General features: G+C 29.3%; 1 protein-coding gene and 1 long non-coding RNA gene across 3 annotated transcripts in view; one reads left to right on the forward strand and one right to left on the reverse strand.

The window, feature by feature from the left end:
* The window catches only part of Gek (serine/threonine-protein kinase gek), a 33,290-nt gene extending 13,374 nt beyond the window's left edge, over positions 1–19,916 (forward strand). For both annotated transcript variants that reach the window (XM_072887579.1, XM_072887578.1), the window contains 14 exons: positions 4,436–4,599; positions 7,665–7,917; positions 8,166–8,452; positions 8,895–9,038; positions 9,245–9,380; positions 9,543–9,784; positions 10,792–10,972; positions 11,070–11,258; positions 11,386–11,571; positions 11,679–11,860; positions 12,572–12,670; positions 13,685–13,808; positions 16,946–17,103; positions 18,696–19,916. In XM_072887579.1, coding sequence (XP_072743680.1) covers positions 4,436–4,599; positions 7,665–7,917; positions 8,166–8,452; positions 8,895–9,038; positions 9,245–9,380; positions 9,543–9,784; positions 10,792–10,972; positions 11,070–11,258; positions 11,386–11,571; positions 11,679–11,860; positions 12,572–12,670; positions 13,685–13,808; positions 16,946–17,103; positions 18,696–18,809 — 2,459 coding nt within the window. In that variant the 3' untranslated portion in view covers positions 18,810–19,916. The remainder of the gene's footprint in view (positions 1–4,435; positions 4,600–7,664; positions 7,918–8,165; positions 8,453–8,894; positions 9,039–9,244; positions 9,381–9,542; positions 9,785–10,791; positions 10,973–11,069; positions 11,259–11,385; positions 11,572–11,678; positions 11,861–12,571; positions 12,671–13,684; positions 13,809–16,945; positions 17,104–18,695) is intronic.
* Positions 14,340–16,018, reverse strand: LOC140663428 (uncharacterized). Its single transcript, XR_012046279.1, has 4 exons — positions 15,763–16,018; positions 15,590–15,660; positions 15,119–15,278; positions 14,340–14,806 (listed from the first exon to the last, which is right to left on the reverse strand). It is a non-coding gene; the product is annotated as an uncharacterized lncRNA (long non-coding RNA).
* Positions 19,917–22,820: the final 2,904 nt, after the last annotated feature.

Raw genomic sequence — 22,820 nt, forward strand, 5'->3', positions numbered from 1 at the left:
CGACCTATATTTAGTGTACATCGACGATTATTACAAGGCGCGAGTGATAATCTTGTTAAAGAAATGGAAACTGAAGATAAAATAAAATTTGTGAATTATTTTCGAATGAATCCTATTATATTTCAAGAATTACTCAAATTAATTGGTCTATCCATTATTAAACAATATGTGGTTCGAGATTCAATTCCTGAAACACGTTTGCATATTACACTTCGTTATCTGGCATCAGAAGATAGCATGACATTGCTTTCATAAAGTACACTTACACTTTGAGTATGCGCTCGAATAATAAATTCAGCAGATCATTAGCGTATCAAAAACGGCGGATCGTCTGTCATGGGTCGCAGTTTGATACGCGCCATGAGACGTCACCCTAACAGTTGAAAGTAACAAGATTTAGAGATTTATTACATATGTGCGATTTTCAGAAAATATGATAATACTTTTTTTTAATTACTTTTGATATTAAATTGAGATAAAAATAATGTGCCGCGATACAGCAATAAAACAATAGTTTAATTTTTTTTATAGAATATTATAATCTAAGTGATAAGGCATTTGCACTTTGAAAATATTACATATAATTACTGTAAACTTAACATAGGTCTTTTTTTTAATAATCTTTTAATTCTTTTTGTATTAATTCACAAAGAAAACTGAATATTATTATTAGGACAATTTTATTTATTGAAGAGGAAAAATCGTTGGAAATTCTTCGACAAATATTAAATGTTATTTTTAATTTTAATTTTAAAGTTATAAGCACATCAAAAAATGAAAATTTACGGATGTTTCGGGCGTAAAATGAGATCTAAAAATGTACAGTTTTACATTTCTAACTTTTCATACAAAGCAAGGTTTATTATACATATACATACACATAAGTCAAATATTTTTTATCTTTAGAATAAAGCCTATTAGATGGAAAAATTGTTAAACAAAAATGTCTCTTGTCGTACAGTTCCTATATCAATCAGTTTCTGAGGAAAATTATATGAATGCTTAGTCTATACAGAGTGTCCCATAAAGATTGAATCAACGTTCGTGAGCAGGTAGAGCGCATTAAACTGAACAGAAAAGTCCTGTACTATTTTGCGATTTTCGAAATAATTATTGAGAAATTAATTTACAAAGATCGGCAAATCCGGCACGAGTATCAGCCCGCCGCAAAAGAGAACGTTGATTCAATGTATATATGTATATATATATATATATATATATATATATACAGGGTGTCTCAGAATGACCGTATCACCTCTCGAGTACAGATAAAGCGGGTTAAATGGAATAGAAAAGTCCTGTACCATTTTGCGAAAGGAATATATTTTTATATTTGAGGTTGTGAGGTCAAAGTTACGAAATTTAAAATGACGAATTTTAATGTAACAAATAAAAAATTTAAAAAATCTTTTGATTTAATAAAATAAAAATTGGAATTTAAAAACACAACTATAAATTTGGCAATGGGAGTCATGCGCGGATATTAATGCGTACAAATTTCTTTTTAGAAATTAATTCTTTCACGAAATATGATGGAATTTAAATAAAATTTTTGAAACCGCTAATTTCAAATTTAAAATAAAAATTTATGAATTTAAAATTGTGAAATCAATATGATAAGCAAAAAATTGATATAGTTCAACTTTTGGATCTTTAAGTCGCCATATTTTGATCTCAGATTCAGCAACTCAAAAACTCCCAGAAAAGAGGTAATCTTTTTATAATTTTATTAACTCTTTTGTCAAAAGCATTTTTGGTCCATAAACATTTTTTCTAACTGCTAAAGAATTAAGAACCGATTTTTACCCAGAGTGAATCTTCAAATTATTGGACTATTATCTTTGACAAATTCGAAGATTTGAAGTTGCCAAAAATAATTTTGAATTTTTTTTAATCTTCGAAGTTAACTTCACAGACACATCAAACTTTGAAATTGAAAGTTAACTTTGAAGCTTCAAAAACATTCGAAGTTACTTTTGACATCTTTGAAATTGTCAAAAGTAATAGCTCTTTCAAACTCGTACCAATAAACAAATGCATCAATCTTCTCAAAAACTATTTTAAAAAGTAGTCATTAATTTCTATTTTACAATAAATCCAATTTTTGCATAAAATTTATAAATAAAAATAATAAAACAGAAAACTTTTATCCGCCTCAAAAATCTAGAAATCTTTCTTTTGTTTTTGTGATATAAAGTAGATATTACTTCGAAAAGTTATTGCATGAAAAGTCGAAAACAGTATGGAACTGTATATTTTTAAATTTCGCTTTGCATTCAAAATATCAGACGATATTTGATGAACTTTGTTTTTGTTTATATTCGTAGTTTACGTCGAGAGCTTCTCAAAACACTATAATGAAATATTTTTTTATTGATTATTTAATAGTTATTAAGTACTTTATAAGTACTTAATAACTACGTTATACTCTATAAGTTATTATATGTATACTTTTCGAGTTATAAGGAAAGTTACAATCCGCATTGCATTAACATTATTTAAAGTATACCACAAAGAGGTTGCAAAATCAAATTTACATTTTTGTTGTGTTTCTACATGTATGTGTGCAAATACAATAGAAATGTAAATTCACTGGTGGAACCTTCACGCGTTACACTTAGGGTAATTTATACCGATGTAACTTTTAATTTATACTGTAACTTTTAAGTCTAATTTAAAATGTACTTAATGAAAAAAATACTTCGTTATAGTTTTGAGAAGTTTTCGAGATAATCTGTAAGAATATATAATGAGAAATAAGGGTTTCCATTTAAGAAATTGAAGGTATAGTTATTTAAAGATCTTCATGATTTAAAGTCAAACCAATGACACCATTTTATGTTTCTCTTAGAGCCAAACAACTTTTGTCTGAAACCCCGTTTTGTTGTCTAAAATCCCAAAATTTTTAGATAGTTGACAAAATAAAATGAGACTATATATAAAAAACAATTATCACTAAATTGTTACCATTGCGGTTATTATTTAACGTAATGATCTCATTATCGGTCGAATAAATAAAAAACGTTATTTGAATTTTTCTAGATTACAAAAATATTTTTGTCGTTCTGCTACAGGTGCGAGAAAATTTGTAATTTTAAAAACTTTTGTTTACATTGATGTACGAATTATAGAGATCGTTGTCTGGGATCTATCTAGTATAGTAATTCGATTCTCCAGTACGGTATGCGATTCTGATTTCTAGACTACAAAGTGCCTCTGTTTATTGGCGTAACGAGCTGCGTGTGGGGCCTCTTATTGCTCATCTTCAAACTATATTTGTGACAGCTGTCTCATCCAGCGATACATCAAGCAAATCTTCAAACATCGTTAGCACCAAACCCCAACGTATCATCGTACATCAGCTGTCGTCACCCTTACCAGTAATACGTGTCCCCCGCAACACGACTTGTCGCTTATTAAATAGATTCGTTCCAGTCAACACATTCATCAATCAGAATGCCATCACCATCGTATCGCCACCCGGTAAATGATGTGGCAAAAAAAAGAGCGATTTTGGATTGGATATTTTATTGCTAATTCTATATACTTAGCACAGAGCTATGTTATATCTTGTTATTTCTTATTTTACATATCTATATCTTATACATATATATATATTTTTTTTTATATCATCATATTGTTTTTTTCTAACAGAAAATCTGAAAAAGAGAGAACTTTTACCTGTGTATATATTATTTGTAAAATTTTATTCATTTTGTTGTTCCATATTTTAGCCAAGACATAGCACTGTGCTATCTTTAACACTTATAATAAGAAGACAATTATATTGTGTACGCCCAATGTTATTTCTGTTTAAATTATGATAGTGTTGACAGGTTTTGTAAATTTTGTTCCTTAATAATATCATTAGTTTTATTATCTCTCTGTAATATATCTTTTGATCAATTGATTATTTTAGTAAAACTATTAATATATATAATGTGTCACATGAAGTATGCTTTGTGTACTAATACAAGCTAAAACTAATGTTTCTAAGTCTTTTTTTAGTGCATTTTTTAAATTGCATTCTACAATATGTATTATATCTGCCATAATGAAGCATGTTTAATGTATCTCTACTTTTGTGTATATACTACTACCTTTTTAAATACTACTATTTTTATGTAATATTAAAAATAATACACTTACTACTGTTATTCTTTTTTTCGTGAGAAGAGAAGCATGTATAAATTGTATAAATGTTGTGCTAAATAGTTTACCATTAGTGTTTTCTGATAAGATATTACATGTGAATATGTAGTACTGATGTCGAATTTTTAATATCAAGACGACAATATTATTTCTCTCACCTGTTTTCGCAAATGTTTTACAAATTTTATAAATATTTGTATTATATAAATAATTATAAAATTTTAAACACATTTATACTGTATTACTATTGATATGTTATTTATCCGATCTTTGTTTATTTTAGTTTTAGAACGTCCTACATCACAGATGTCATATCTCGAACATTTTCTTAAAGAGACAACAGGTAGTACACGTCATGGAAGTGTCGACAGCGTAGAAGGTGACATCGAGGATAATCGTGCACCTAGTATTACAAGCAGCAAAAGTAATTTGTCTGAACTTAGTATTGTAAGTATATTAACATATATTTGATAACTTTAAAATAGAAAAAAGGTAAACCTTAAGAATAGGGGACCTCTTTCTACAACCTTGACTTTAACATATATTGTCAAGGGTCATAATCTTGAATAACTTCCAAAAGGTTTTAACCGTCATTGTTTATTAAAAAGTTACAAAAAGGTTTTATAAATAGAACATAATTTTCTGCTACCATGTACATTTTATAAAGCACACTCTTAATAGATCTATTTATTAAAACGTAATAAAATAAATGTATTGGCGAAGAAGAGGCTCCGCTTCTTCCTGTGTCACCATCCCGAAAACTCAACCTATGTTCGAGGCGTGGAATAAACCTCGCTTCACGTGAAGGATGTACATTAAACATGTACATCCTCTTATCCGAAACTTTTTTTTATTATAATTTTGGTAAACTGTGATAGTGCTCACATGAATTTTCAATACCATGCGCGAGATTTTACATTGGAACTTCACGCAATATTATCAACCCTTGGTAGGTTCTATACTCTCACAAGTTTTGTTACTTTTATTTATATGTATAAGCGGAACAGCGTGAAGTTTCCGTCTCCCTGTGCATTCCCATGTATTAGAAAGTATGTGTTGAAGTGTAATTTATTATTATGTACTGCAAGGTACATGCTGGAAAAAAAACATTCAGGTGGGAGTGCACAGGCGACAGGGTATCACTTCCCCTCCCCATCCCCATGCCTTCTCAATAAATAAAATAACGAAACTTAAGGATATGAAAACAAAGACTGACAGTACTGCGTGAAGTTCCAATGTAAAATGTTACATTCCAGGAACCTCTGAAACCTAATAACCCTTGCTTTGCATGGTATTGAAAATTCATGTGAGCACTATCACAGTTTATCAAAATTATAATCAAAAAAAGTTTTGGATAAGAGGATGTACATTTTTAACTTCTGAAACCTATATGGACTCCTACTTGTAAGCTCTGTTTGTTAAAAATACCTAAAGAACATACAATAATATTTATGTTTACATACCAAAGCGATCACTTCTAGCAGAAAACTAAATGGTATCATGATTGTTTATGTACAATTGAAAACGTATCTATGTGATTCTTTACGAAACTTTTATAAAAACTTTAGTAAACTATGACAGAGATAGTCTATATAAATTGTCAATTTTACACACGAAGCGAGATTTATTCCGCACTTCGAAAATGGGTTGGGTTAGTTTCTTTTTTTTTCAGAGATGAGTGCAGGAAGAGAAGTGGAATCCCTTCTCTGTCAATGCGTTTAATTTATCACGTTTAAATAAATAGATCCGTTTAGAGTGTGCTTCATAAAATGTACACGGTGTCAGAAAATTACATATAATTCATAAAAATTCTTTTGTTTATAACTTTTTAGTAAACAACGACCGACGATTAAAACCTTTTACTCAGGGAGTTACTCAGGGTCATGCTCTTGACAACACATCAAGATCGAGAAGGAGGGTCTCTTTTTTAAGATTTACCATATATGTATATACATATATATATATATATAAAGAGTTGGGAAATAACGAGAGTTACTTGTAACGAAGTTACAGTTACAGTTACTTTTTTTCAGTAACTATAACTGAACTTCGTTACTTTTCTCTATCTGTAACTGTAACATAATTTAGTTACTTTTTTTGATAACTAATAACTATTTTAATAGTTACTTTTTTGAGAGCATGCGCTAAAAGTATCGTTCTATATATTTTATTTTTATTTACCGACTTACCGACCAATTTTTTGCATCATAAAAAAATAATACAGTATGGTAATAATTTAAATATAAGAAAAATGGAAAAAGATCAATAACAATGAACATTGTCCTAAATTTAAATTTTTTATTATGATTATATGATTATTAAGTACCTTGCGATTATTAAAAGTTAAGATTAATAATATTTTTTTATAACATAAAATATATTTGGATATTTAAACACATTATATTTTGATAATAACTTGAATCACCAGTGATGAAAATTATATTTAACATTATATTTTATTATTAATATTATACAGGGTGTCCCATAATTCGCGAACCACCTGTCAGGTGCAGGTAAGTTAAACTGAGTAAAAAAGTTATCTACCATTTTGCAATTTTCTCAATAATTAATAAGATATTAATTATAAGAGATCAGCCAATCGGCGCCTGGCAGGAGCGCGCGGCACGAAAAACTCTTCTACTGTTACTTGATACTAGGCACGCCGACGAAGCGGTGGGAGGAACGCATTGACAACCTGAAGAGTCACCTATAGTTGGCGTGCCTAGTATCAAGTAACAGTGGGAAGGTTCTTCGTGCTGCGCGCTCCTGCCGGGCGCCGATTGGCTGATTTCTTATAATTAATATCTCATTAACTATTGCAAAAATTGCAAAATGGTAGATAATTTTTATACTCAATTTAACCTACTCTACCTACACCTGACGGTGACCTGAGTGGTTCGCGAATTATGGGACACCCTGTATATATTGTCTCATAATTCATAATATATAAAATAATAAATTTATCAGTATTTAGATAGCATATGATTCAATCTTTTATCTTTATAAAATTATTATTTAATATACATAAAATAATATAGCACATAATATACAACAATGTAAGCTTTTTATATTTAAAATAATATTATACAATCATTTTGAAAAAAGTAACTGAAAAGTAACGACTCGTTACTTTTTGAGCAACTGTAACTGTATCGAGTATTTTTCAAAATCGGTAACTTGTAACTGTAATTAGTTACTTTCTCAATGAAAAAACTGTAACCATAATTAGTTACTTTTACAAAGTAACTTTCCCAACCTTGATATAAAGTATATACATTTGTAGATACTCACGGATAAAATAACTAAACTTTTTTTATATAAAATAATATTTAATATTTCAAAACGATGTTTACAAGATGACTGTATGTGAACGAATGAATAAATATGTTTTTAACAAAACAATTATATGTTGTTAAGATAATGTTTAATCAATATATTAATTAATGAAATTAGTTTTAAAATGAAAAGGTAAATATATATATATAAAGTTTAATTATTTCTTTTTTTTGTAGGATCCCACATCGCCATTATCTCATGAACTTTTGAACAAGTCTTCATCTCATGGTCAAACTAATTTACAACCAAAACCTAAATCACATCAGTTCCTCGTACGGACATTCTCGGCACCTACAAAGTGTAATCATTGTACATCTTTAATGGTTGGATTAACTAGACAAGGAGTTGTATGTGAAGTATGTGGCTTTGCTTGCCATATGCCTTGTTGCGATAAAGTACCTCCAATGTGCCCTGTACCTCATGATCAAAGTAAGTAATACTATAATAATTTGTATGCAAATGTTTATAATTAAAATTTAATTTCAAACTAAAATATATGCCGATCTTGAATAATATTTATGTAATTTATTTCTTTGTTATATAAACTTTGTTATATATTTGTTTTTTAAAAAGCTTACATTCAAAATAGTGTTATTTAAATTATGTTTCCTCTATCTTTACGATATCGTTAGTTTTTTTATTATATAAGTTTTATGTTACGATTTGTAACGTTTCAGCCAAACGGCCATTGGGGATCGATCCTACAAGAGGGATAGGGACTGCATATGAAGGATATGTCAAAGTGCCAAAAATGGGTGGTGTCAAGAAGGGTTGGGTGCGTCAATTCGTTGTAGTTTGCGATTTCAAATTATTTCTCTATGATATTTCACCAGACCGCAATGCTTTGCCATCTGTATATGTTTCGCAAGTATTAGATATGCGAGACGAAGAATTCAGCGTGAGCTCGGTTCGTGATTCTGATGTAATACACGCTACAAAGAAGGATATTCCGTGTATATTTCGGGTAAAAGTTCCTTGATTTTGTTGTAATTATACAATAGATATATTTTTATCTTATTTTTTAAGATTAATCCATTTGCAAAAAATTTTTGCATTAATCTCTTAGTTAAAATTGAAAATATACAATAAGAGAGCATTTATATATATGTGTGCATATTAATGGTAAAAGGCAAAATAATTATATATATGTATGTATATATATATATATATATATATATATATATATATACATATCTGCATATAATTAATAAATTCTGATTAATTTAATCTTATGTTAACTCATATTATTTTTACTGTAATATTATCTAACTATAATACTTTGACAATTCTACATTATATCTATACATTATATCTACTTTACACAATTATGTGTGTAAGCATACAATTAGAAGTTTATTGTACATTATACTTTTTGCTTGGATTAAATAATTTTTATTTTAATTTAGATAACGACATCACTATTGGAGCCTCCTGGATTGAGAAATCATACATTAATGCTAGCAGATACAGAGAGCGAAAAGACAAAATGGGTAGTAGCTTTAAGTGAGCTTCATAGAATTTTAAAGAGGAATAATCTTCCTAATACAACGGTATATATTTAATTACGTAATATATATAATTATGTAATGAAAAATTTAAATAACAAAAAAACTTCGACGCTCTGTCGCTTTATTCCTTTACATCTTTTTTTATATCTTTAAATATTTGTCATCAAGAGAATCTTATAAAATCATTTTTTGGCAAATATAAAATATTAAAGCTTTTTATTAATGCATATTTTCTTTTTTTGTTTTAGATTTTTAGAGCGAAAGAATTATTGGACAATACCTTGGCATTCATTAAAAATGTGATGTCAGGAGCAATTATTGATCCGGATCGTCTAGTCATTGGTACAGAAGAAGGTCTCTTCTGCTTAGATTTAGATCGTAGTGGTAAGATATCTGAAATATTTTACATTATAGATTTTTACAATAAAGATTATATCTTGTAAAAGGAACTATATATGTGTATAAAAATGTTTTATTTATAAAAAATATTCATAAGTATAAGTAATTGTATTTAATTAAGTACAAATGATTGCATTATGATTGCAGAAATTGCAAGAGTCGGCGAAGGAAAAAAAATATATCTTCTCGAGTATGTTATTGAAGAACAATTGATTGTTGTATTAAGCGGAAAACAACGTCATGTACGGCTGGTTCCAGTACGTGCCTTGGATGGAGATGAAGTTGAATGGATTAAAGTCGCGGAGACTAAAGGATGCATTACATTAACAACTGGAGTAGTGCGCCGTAATCCACTTAATTATTGCTTATGTGTTGCAATAAAAAAACAAGTAAGGCGATTATAGAATTTTTTGTAACAAAAAATTTTAAGTAATTATTTATTGTTCTTATACAGAGCCACCTCTGATTTCAATGTCCTTCACATATGTTATCAAGGTCATCACCCTGAGTAATGTGAAGATTTTAGGTCGCGCTCAGCATTTATTAAAAAGTTATTAAGACGGAAAGTTTGTAATTTTCAACGTTGAAATCTATTTATTGACATTTTCATTTAATGGATACATAGTACATATGTTATACTGATTTATCTTTCTCGAAAGAATTTGAAAAACAAATATGAACAAAATATACGTACAAGTAAGATAGTACATTAAGTAAGTAAAAATGATATAGTGACGTTCGAGCGAATGTAAATAAACATTCAAAGGAATTTCTGTGTAAGTGGAAAAGTGGAAGATACTTAATCGACATTTCTTCGTTATGTTGTGTATGTATGTACACACACACATACGCGCGCGCGCAGGGAGAGGGTGCAAGGGGGCCTTTGGCTGCCCCTCCCGCATCCACTCCGCCGGTAGGGGTGCTTTGGACAGAAATGCGCAAAAGTACGGTGTGTACTTTGTTGATGGTAAATTACAACTTAACTGACATAGTTATTTCTCAACAAAGTACACACCGTACTTTTGCGCACTTCTGTTCAGGGCACTCCTACCGGCGGGGTGGGTGCGGGAAGGGGGGGAGCCGAAGGACCCCCTTGCACTCCCTGCGCGCGCGCATGCGTGCGTGTGCGTGTGTGTGGCCACAACGAAGAAATGTCGATTAAATGTGTTTCTAATAAATAATTCATTAAAACTTTCCGTCTTAATAACTTTTTAATAAATGCCGAGCGCTTCCTAAAATCTTCACAACATTATTCAGGGTGATGCCCTTGATAACATATGTTAAGGACATTGAAATCGGGAGTGGCTCCGTATGAGTAAATAATTACCATATTTTATTATAAGTTTTATTTTATTATTTAATTTAACGCTCTATTTTAATGTTTTTATTTTTCTAGAATGCGTCTCAAATCATCATCTATGAAATAACGCGTACAAAAACAAGACATAAACGGTTACGTGAATTGATGTTACCATGTCATGCACAAACTCTGCAAGTTCTTTCCGAAGGTCGCTTGTGCGTTGGCTATCCATCTGGTTTTTCTATTTATAGTATTTTGGGAGATCATCATCCTATTTGTAAGAATATAAAACAAAAGTTTTTTCTTTAATAAACCCACATCTCATTTTACAGCAATTTATATATTATCTTTATTGCAAATTTTTATTCCTTCAGCTTTGGTCCATGCTGAGAATACGCTCTTAGGTTTTCTTACCTATAGTGCCGTGGATGCGTTACGTTGCATCGAATTAGCACGGGGTGAGTTCTTATTAGTCTTCCATACATTAGCGATATATGTTGACAGTCAAGGAAGGAAGAGTCGAGACCGAGAGATAATGTATCCTGCAGTTCCTACAGCAGTTAGTAAGTATCAATACTACAATCATAACTATATAATTATATTAATTATATGTGTAATTAAATTTGAATGTCAAAGCAGTAAATTCTCTCATCTTATTCTCGTTTAATTTATTATTTTTGTGAATTTCAGGTTATTGCGAAGGATATTTATTAGTGTATAGCGAGACTCATATCGATTTGTTTGATTGTATATCTGGAGACTGGTTACAAACGCTTAATGTGAAACGAGCTCGACCATTAAATATTTCGGGCTCCCTTACATCTTGTGTAATAAATGACATGCCGTATGTTATTTATCTTAGCAATTTACGTCAGCGTAAGTATATTTTGTATATAACATACATTCCAAGTGTTCATATACTATTTAATTTTCACATTATTGAATTATTTATTATTGTTTAATAATATTATACATTGTGTTAGGGGAATTATTAAATTTAACACCATTAGATACGAGTGGTAGACAAATAACAAGACCACGACGACGGTTTTCGCTGAGAGAAGGCAATAGAACTGTTCGCCCTACGGACAGACGTTCGAAAATGATTTCTGCACCCACAAATTTCAATCATATCAGCCATATGGGTCCAGGAAATGGAATACAGGTACATAAAAGAACTCGTTTAGAAAGTTTTCTACTCGATCTTTTATTTTATGCTATACAGGGTATCCTCAATTTAAATGGCAAAACTTCAGGAGCATGCAGGGGACCGAAAAACTAAGGTGAAAAGTCCTTTAGAGATTTGCTCATTTTTGCTTTATTTTGGAGAAAATCGCAAAAATTTAATCTGTCATTGTTGCTCTCTTGAGTTGATTAGCACCGAATAAACTTTCTACTTCAAGGTTCCTTATATATGTAAACACTTGATGTTATCCTTTATATTCTTTTGTTTGTTTACATTCATAGATGCAATAGTACACCAAATATCACCAGAATAATGTCTAGCTGCAATTAATGCAGTCAGTGCTAGATGTAATGCTTGCATTGCTGCAAGAAGACAGCATTTTGAACAATATCTGTATTAAATAGATGATGACATAAATAAAATGTAAATAAATAAGTTAAAAAAAACGAAAATTTGTTTCTTTTTTTTGCGATTTTCTCCAAGATGAAGCAAAAACGATCAAATCTCTAAAGGACTTTTAGTTTTCCGCTACATGTTCCCAAAATTTTGCCATTTAGATTGGGAACACCTTGTATAAGTGAACAAAATACTTTAAAAGATCACTAGGGTATATTTTAGTCCCTTTATGTTTTATGTGAATGTTTATCAACTCTATATCATATATTCATTTTGTTATTTTTTAAATTACAGATACAGCGTTTATTAGATTTACCTACGACATTAGAAACTGCTGATCAACAACATACCAGCCACCATAGTAGTTCCCATCTTCACAGTAGTCAGCAAAGAGTAAGTAACAAATTCTTGATATTTAGTAAATAAGAAAATTATTTTATTTTAATTTTTTTTTATATTTAATTTTAATACTAATATATATACATATATATATATATATATATATATATATATATATATATGTATATATGTATATAATATATATATATAATATAATATATATAATATAATATATAATACAGTTCATTTCAACATGTCAACAACATTTTACTTACAAAACGCTTTTTTAAAAATTACTACAACTTTTTTTGACCAAGTTACACGATTTTGAAACTAAATCTGTATATTTTAAAATTAAGGACAAAAAATTTTTCAAACTATTAAAATATAAAACTCTGAAAAATGGGAGGTTCCATTTAAAAAATTAAAGCGATTTTTATGTGACCTTCAAACAATTTATTCAAGGTCAAATCAATGGTATCATCTTATAGCCTCTTCGAAACCATACAACTTATTTGATTTTAATTTATTTGAAACATTTTTTTATAACTCTTATAGTTTTTGAGATATTTAGGCGTCTCAATATAAATACTTCAATTTATATATATGCATACACTCTAAAACATCTCACACACACACATACACACATACGCACGCACGCACGCACACAATACATGGTGTCCTGAAATTACCGTACTTCTTTTTAAAGGCCGATTCTCTGACTAATTTGGAGATGATTTTTTTCTTAGCAAAAATGTCAAAGATTATTTTAAAAAATTTTCCAATTTTGGCTATTACATATCTTTATAATTAAGCCTTAAATTAAAATGAAGTAAACTTTTAACTCTCTTGAAATTAATTGAAAAATGTAATTGTTTTAATTTTTTAACTCTACGAAATTTAGTTTGCAAAAAACTCTTTTAATCGCTTATAATTCGAAAATTATTGATACCTCAATATTTTTGCTGAGAAAAATATCTTTGAATTTGCCACAAAGTTCTTAAAAAGATGATGGTTTCAGGACACCTTGCATGTATATTAACCTTTTTTCACTTAATTTTTTTACAGTTGTATGATTCTACGCTTCAAACACCAAACAAACCAGCGCCACTGCCTCCTAGGCATCCTCCTTCCGATGCACGTCGCCTGAGTTCCCATATTTCGAGAAATTCTGGATATTCACCGCACAACGGTAAATTTATACAAAGCATTATACAGCTATCGAGCATAAACAGAAAAAAAAAATTTACAAGCACTTACATATTTTTTCTTAAGAAAGTGTTCTTTACACTAACTAATTCCTGATTATTTTTTGCATAAAAATATTAAGGTAAGAGATAATAAAAAAAATGAATATTTTATTAAATATTTTATAGCTTATGTGAAATTAAGATATAAAATATCTCCTGAATAGTTCAATTTTTGGTCATTCTATTCTAATAACTTCCCAGATAGCACAAGGATATCCATTGTATATCCAATGAACATCCGCTTCTGGACATTAGGATATCCATAGAAAGTCCAAGTAAGATCCGTCGGACATTCGATGAACGTTCATAAAATGTACATTTGTCACAATTTTGTACGTACACAGAATGTCCGCAATATACCCAATTTTGGACTTATTATGGATATATTATGGACTGATTTTGGATATAATTTTAAATTGTAAATTGTAATTAGAAAAATTGTAATTAGAAAAACAACAATTAGGTGACCTTTTTTAATTTTTATTTATTTATAATATAAAGATAATTTTTTGTGTTAAAAATATTTAACACAAACAAAATATTTAACATAAAATATATAAATTTTAATAAACTGGTATAAACTATATAGGTGCAACTATATATATGTATATATATATATCTAACTATATCACACATAACTTGTCACATGTATCAGCTGGCCAGCAATATGTCATATCGCTTTAATTTGATTATTCATCATCAGTACATATTCAGTTTGTTAATTTTTTTTTCACTTGCATCGAATCTTTCCTTTGCTCTTCGTAGCCTTTTTTGTATAGACTCTTCTATATCCTTTCTTGTAAATGACGCGTTGTATCCCATACGGCACAGAAAGGCTACAAGACATCTTAAAGATATCTAAAAAAACAATGAGACGTCTTTAAGTCGTGTTTAAGTCATCTTTTAGAGACATGTGCCCTCTGGGATGCTTCTCCTGCAGCTGAAACAAAATATATATCGAGCAATAATAAAAATGTTTTTAAATTAATTATTTATTTTTAGAGATTTTCGACTTATTATTGCGTTTTGAGTTGTTCATTTTATTTCATATACATTGTGTGCTTTATCAACATTTGTAGGCTTTCTGATATACGTATATTCTACAGTATCAGAGAGATTATCAGATTTGATAAAGCAAACTTCTTTATAGAACGTCAAATAAATAAATAAGCAATTCAAAATCTAGAAAAATGGAACAAGATCGTGAAAACTTTCAATTTTTAAATTAATTATTTAGACATTAATTACTTACTCATTAACATTTCCGTTAATTTCAATTCATGAAATTTTTTTTTCTGTTTCTTTCCAAACCAACTGTATTGTTTGGCTAGTTTGTTACTTAAAAGTTGGTTTAAATTTCGTTTTATGAATTCGTATGAATGTTTGCCACCAATACGCGATGCTTGTGTTACCTGCAATGCATTTATATTAACTTTTATATTATCTCATATTATCTTATAATTTGAATTCTTAATTATATGTATATAAAAGTTTAAAATAATTGTGCGTGCGTGCGTGCGTGCGTGCGTGCGTGCGTGCGTGCGTGCGTGCGTGCGTGCGTGCGTGCGTGCGTGCGTGCGTGCGTGCGTGCGTGCGTGCGTGCGTGCGTGCGTGCGTGCGTGCGTGCGTGCGTGCGTGCGTGTGTATATTTTATGTTGAATATTTTAATCTTTTAATATTTAATATTATAGTTATATAATAATCTACTTTATATATTTCTTACCTGTATTATTAATTTTTGCTATCAGAACTTTTGTTATTAGCAATACTTGTAGATGATGATTTTCAGAACTACTGAAAAATAATTAGAAAAGATATAAATATCGGTGCTTATATTAAGAAATTCATATTTGAGGTGAATAACTAATTTCTTAAAAATACAAACTCGCATCTAACCTCGCAACAACGTGTATTAATGTGTAATTTAATGAAATGTGGAAATTGGGACACGTAACAATTAACAGAACGAATAAGATTATTGTTAATAATAAGAAGTTTTCATATATATTAATAAATTTCTCTCTTTGAAAATAACCACTTTCTTATGACGAATATTCTAGCCTAGACTTTAGCACGCGTGCACATAATAACAAAAAAACAAAAGAATTCGTAGAGTCGTATGCTTTTTGTCTTAACGTCAAATATATACGATACGACACAGCGCACATGCGCGTTAACTTTATCATTTTGATCAAGGGCTGCGTTCAGCAGAGAAAGCAAATCAGTGAGCGCTTAGTGATTCTTTATTGTGATTGGTTCTTGCATTTAGATCTTCGTTGGATCTAAGTGCAGAAACCAATCACAATAAAGAATCACTAAGCGCGCACTGATTTGCTTTCTCTGCTGAACACAGCCAATATGATAAATAAATATGTTAATAATTATATATGCAATGCTCCACTAACTATAATAGCATAACTATAATGTATGCATAAGTAATTAAAATAATTAATAAATAATTAAACACGAAATATATATATAGCATATATATATTATAACGATTGATTTGTTTAACATGAATATTTTATATACTTTTTAACTAATATTAAAAATTAATGTATATTAGAAAAATTGCTCTAATAATATTAAATATATAATAAACATATAATAAATATTAAATAAAAAATCATAAAAATAAAAGATCCAAATGCGAATATAAACGGTACATCCAAAAGATGTGACTAACAGGATATCCATTTTAATTCCAAAAACGGATATTCCTTAAATGTCCATTTTATGTTCATGGACGTACAGATATAAAATGGACTTAAAAAGGAGATCCCTGGAACGTCCAGTGCTGTCTGGGTTTTTACACCGAATATTGCGAGAAATAAATTTATATTAACAAATTAAGGTGTTTCCATTTAAAAATTAAATTGTCCTTTATATAATCGCGGAACCTACACCTATACTCAAGATCAAACTAATATCCCTATCTTTTTCCTCTCTTTGAATCAAACAATTTTTATTTGAAACGTTTTCTGCTATAAATACGTCATTTATAAGATATACAAGATGAGCAATTAAAGTAAGACACCCAGTTTTTTCACTTTTATTAAATATCAAATTAAATACATAGGTTCAACAACATCACGAAGAGGTCCTGCACCACCACGACCAACTGCCACGCCACCTTCTTTACCACGCACTCCGGTGGACCAAATTGATTCTGAATCGATACATTTGCGTTCACATACTCCACTCTCTCTTGGCAGTATCGCATCATTACACAACAAGGTATGTTAATCTTGTTCTTTTTATACTTGTAAGTTATTAGTCGAATATTATCACGAGACAAAGGACAAATTTATTGAATTTATTACAAACTTACATGTTTATCGACCTTTGTAATAAATTACACGTTTTTAAATATAATACACGTTTTGTAAATATAATACGCGTATGTATACGTGTATATGTATGTCAAAATGTATATATAAAACATTCTATCATGTGGTATAAAATATTTTCATGCTTTCACAATATTGCGGATGAAAATTCGTATAAAAACATTGAAAACATAAAATTTTTTCGCACCATGAACATTTTATAAATGAATGATTTGTCCACACACGCATTTGATATACATTTCGTGGACAAACATTTATATATTGTGTGAAAAATATAAGTACTATATGATTCCAAAACTGATTTTGTTTAATATTTAAACATTCTTAAAATTTCCTTAATTTAAAAAACGGAATTCATTAAAGAAATAAATAATGAGTAAAAAAGTATTATATACCTTACATAAAGAAAAAAAAACGAAGCAGCGGGACTCGGACGCTCGCCATCAACGCAAAAAGCATCAAGACGGGAGCCTCATTGTCAGTTCTCTCGGCTACGCCGCCTTCTTGCCAAACAGTCTAACCTTACCGTTTATGTGCGGCCGAGCTCCGTGAGCCTAACTTTGCTTTGCGATTTCTCCTAAACTAAGGCCCATTCATCCAAATCTCTTTAGGGTTTTTATCCCCTACCTTTAACCTATCAAACGCTCTAAGACTCATTAAAAAAGCGATTTTCAAGTTGACGTTATCTCCTTGTAAATCTTATTTCCTTTGATAAATATATGAAGAGATACATATCAATGAGAGCAATATTGAAATTGTGTTCAAACTATGCAATAAAGCGAGACACATTTATATTTTATTGTCATCGATAGCTTAGATATGCATACAAGACATACGTTATACACATACATAAGACAATAGAGCAGTAAAAATATGTTATATTGTTCAACGTGTTAAACACAATGCGAAATTATTCTTTACATGTCTAAAAATTTTGTATATAGATACTGCTATCGATAATGGAGGAATTAAAATTGTCGGTAATATTGACAATTTTAATTCCGCTTAGATGAAGACACTATCGCATCAAAGTTTGGCTATCGCTTTAAGATCCCCTTAAGTTTAAAGTAATCCGATAGAAGAATAAAAAGTTTATATTTGTTTTACTTTACATTTTATTAAATGTATTATAAAATGAGAGAAAAGATAAAACATAGATTAACATAAAGCTTACTTTTTATAATTAGTGTACGCTAAAAATATGTGAGATAGATATGTAATGTATTAGAATTTGAAGAGAAAAGAGAAAAAACAAGAAGTTTAGAATACTTTTATATTCACAACTCATAACACATTTATAAAATTAGTATACAAATATTGTATGTTACTTAAAACTATAGTTAATAGTTTTTATATATACATATATATTTTTTTATTAATACAAAATCGTGTGTGTATATGTATATATATATATATATATATATATATATATATATATATATATATACACACACACACACACACACTTCTTATATACAGGAGCATCCATCTGGTGGCAGCCCTAGACATTCGATAGCTTCAAACAACAGCTCAAATCCATCGACACCACCGAGTCCAGCCCACGATCATGGATCATCATCGTATGATTCGTAGATTTTTATTTAACACTTATAAACCTAAGTAAAACTGGTATGTACCTAATACATACTTGAGAAATGATCAATTTAGTATATACACATAGATATATACATACATATGCGCGCATGCGCATCCCTATATTGTATATGTGTGTATATATATATATATATATATATATATATATATATATATATATATATGTTAAGCTTGTATTTTTACATATTTTTACTACCTACTTTTTCATTCTCCATCTGCTTTTTTATTGTTAAGAACACATTTCTATGCAAATAATCATGTTGACTAATGGAATATTGTTAATCTCCAAAACACGGCTATAATTTGAAATTTAATTTTAATGTTCAAGTCTAATATATGTAGTCAGATAATTGTATCATATACTTTACAGAAAATTAGTACTCATGTTTGATCTTAAAACTGGAAAAATTGAAAATTATCATCCGATATTTGTCGTGCAATATAATTATGTATATCTAATACGCAGTATATGAGTCAAACAAGTAATATATTATTATAATAATGCGTTTTGATGAGTATTCACTGGTACTTTATGTATAATTGTTCATATACTATACAGGATGTTTAAAAAAAAGGATTACATAGGAAGGATATTACATATTTTGAGAGCAAATATTATTGATCAAAACAAGAAAAATCCAATAAACATCCTATAACAAATATCTGCTGAGATGGCTTTATCATCACAAATTATTTATCATTACTATAGGAAGTGCTTTCCAAGCTAAACTGGCCTTTCGATTGTTTCCATTGACTAAACCGTAATAGAAAATCATACTTGCCATTTTTCATGCAAGAAAATAGACTTCTATTATATACATATATTTACTGATTAAACTCTTTACTGAACTTTACTGCTCTCTGTTTAATATAATTTTATAGTGTTACCTACAACCACAATATCTAATAACAAATTATTAGTTATGTCTGCTCACTGCAAAACTAGTATATACTCTTTTATTTATTACATTATAGAGGTGGCAATCAATAAAAATAATAAATAGGAAGATTGTCTATATCTTTGAAGATATTATTTGTGACTTTTTTTGAACATCCTGTGTATATATACATACATCTATATGTATATACGTATATGTATATACATATATATATATATATATATATATATATATATATACAAGGTGTTAAAAAAAGATTGAAAAAATTAGAAACAAGTGAAATCGCATAATTTATTAGTGTAAAATAAAGAGTTTTTCTTATATAAAGTTATGCTTTCCGAATCTTTGTCTTCAGTACGTAAAAGGCGTTAAAATTTTTTAAAAAAAATTGTCTGTATTATAGCTTAAGCAGATGGATATCTTGTCGACATAAATCCAGTTGAAAATTGTCAGTTAGAAAAACATGAATACATTGTTTAAGAGTGCATTAAATGGTCTTGAACAAGGAAATTGATCATGTAACTAAAAATACAAGTTTTGAACGAGGAAGGCTATTCACGACAAAAAACTAACAAGTTCCATATTTACGCCACTAATTGAGATGAGTTAATTTTTTTATTATTTTATATCTTGAAAATAAAGGTTTGTTGGGCATTATTTTATATTAAAAAATTCTTTTATTTTTCACTGATGAATACGCTGTTTCATTTGTTTATAATTTTTTTGGTATACCTTGTATATATAGGATGTAACTAAAAAAACATATAAAGCTCACTCTCAAATACAGGACACCAATTCAAATCGAAAAATCCTGAGCCATTTTTTTATCTGAGCTTTCTATTCAATCTTATATGGTGTTAAAATAAGCTAATTAGCGTTTGTTTATAGTGGAAAGCTCTACTTGTTATGAGGTAGCATCGAAAAGTATTAGTCTCCCTATAGACAGGCGTTGACTGGCTATCTTTAACATTGTATAAGAATGAATAGAAAGCTCAGATCAAAAAATGATTCAGGATTTTTCCATTTGAATCTGTATTTGATGATATGTTCTATATATATTTTTTTTAATTACTCTATATACACATATCTATATACAGGGTGTCCCCGAATTGCCCGATCAACTCTTGTGGGTAGATAGAGCGTGTTAAACTGAAAACAAAAGTGTTATATCATTTTGCTAAATTCGCAATAATTAATGAAATATAAATTAATAAAAATCGGCCAATCCGTGCCAGTATAAGCGCGTGGTGCGAAGAAACCTCCTACTTGTTACTTGATACTAGGCGCGCGACGAGACAGTAGGCGGAGCGCTCTACAAAGGGCGTACAAAGGGTGTACTGAAAGGGACACGTACAGTGCGCGCTGTGTTTATGGCTTGCCGCGTGCCTAGTATCAAGTAACAACTGGGAGGTTTCTTCGCGCCGCGCGCTTATACTGGCACGGATTGGCCGATCTTTATTAATATATATCTCATTAATTATTGCGAATTTAGCAAAATGATATAAGACTTTTGTTTTCAGTTTAACACGCTCTATCTACCCACGAAAGTTGATCTGGTAATTCGGGAACACCCTGTATATAAACACACACGCATATATATATATATATATATATATGTATATATATATATATATATATATATATATATATATATATATATATATGTGCGTACGTATGTGCGTACGTATGTGCGTATGTATGTACGTATGTGCGTATGTATGTACGTATGAGCGTATGTGTGAGAATATGTATGTGCGTATATATGTACGTATGTATGCATATATAATGCGTGTATGTATGTATGTACATATATATGTACGTACGTATGTACGCATGTATGCATGTATGTATGTAGGTAGCTATGTACGTATGTATATGTATAATACAGTCAATTTTCTTTACAAAATTCAGCAGTGTATTATTATAATTTTCTGATTTTTAAGAATTTATATGTAATAATTTATAATACACTCTTAATGAAGAAATGAATTATTAATCATAAATTATTGTAAATATTTAATGCACTTGACGATTGTTAAGCCCGTTTTATGATGCCATATCTATTTCTTTCGAGTCGTCGATCTTTTTATCTTGACGCGAGAATATCTTTGCATTTTACATAAACAAAAAATTAGAATCTCGGTCAAATTAACTAGCAATAAAATATAAACTATTTAATGTATTGTACGTATTCTCTTTAGAAGTAAAAACAGTAGCTGCAAATATATGAATATAATCATCATTATAACCGGAATAGCTACGCGATTTGTACGATTCTTAATTAGCGCGAGAAGTATCTTAAGGAGTTTGTTCACCATCGTATTCGTAGTTCTACGTACGTGGAAAATAATAGTATTGTAGAAACGTGTGAATGTTTTTATGAAGTGAAGTTGCATATTTTTACGAAGCATCTCTTAATTTTTAAAGTTTTTACAAGTATAAGTTTTTTAATTCATATATAGCAGAATTTATGAAGTTATATTGTAATAATATGCGGCTATTGCTGCATGTTTGTATCTTGCTCTGACTTATAAAGATATATGTAAAAATCGTGCTTTTTAACTTTGAATTTTTCGCAAAAACTATGCAGATTAATTGTGCAAAGCATATGAGTATATATATATATATATATATATATATATATATATATATATATATACATATATATGTACATATATAACTACAAATATATGTATATTATATCACAAATAATATAGTATTTAAATTATTTTTATATAATTCGCTATTTCATTAAAGACTGGTAGAAATAACATCTTCTAAGGTGAATAAATTCCTTAATAATAACATTACACACACACACACACACACACACACACACACACACACACACACACACACACACACACACACACACACACACACACACACACACACACACACACACACACACACATTTAAAATTATATACTAATTTCTATCAATGTAATTTGTATTATACACAGTCTTTTCGCATGATTTTTGCGGGAAATGTTTTGATATAAATGAATTCAAAAATAAAATCGAAGTTATAGAAAATATTCACAAAAATGCTCGATTTTAAACACTTTTTTTCGCTTTTGAAAGTGTTTAT

The sequence above is a fragment of the Anoplolepis gracilipes genome, chromosome 3 (genome assembly GCF_047496725.1).
Source record: "Anoplolepis gracilipes chromosome 3, ASM4749672v1, whole genome shotgun sequence".
Classification (NCBI taxonomy): domain Eukaryota; kingdom Metazoa; phylum Arthropoda; class Insecta; order Hymenoptera; family Formicidae; genus Anoplolepis; species Anoplolepis gracilipes.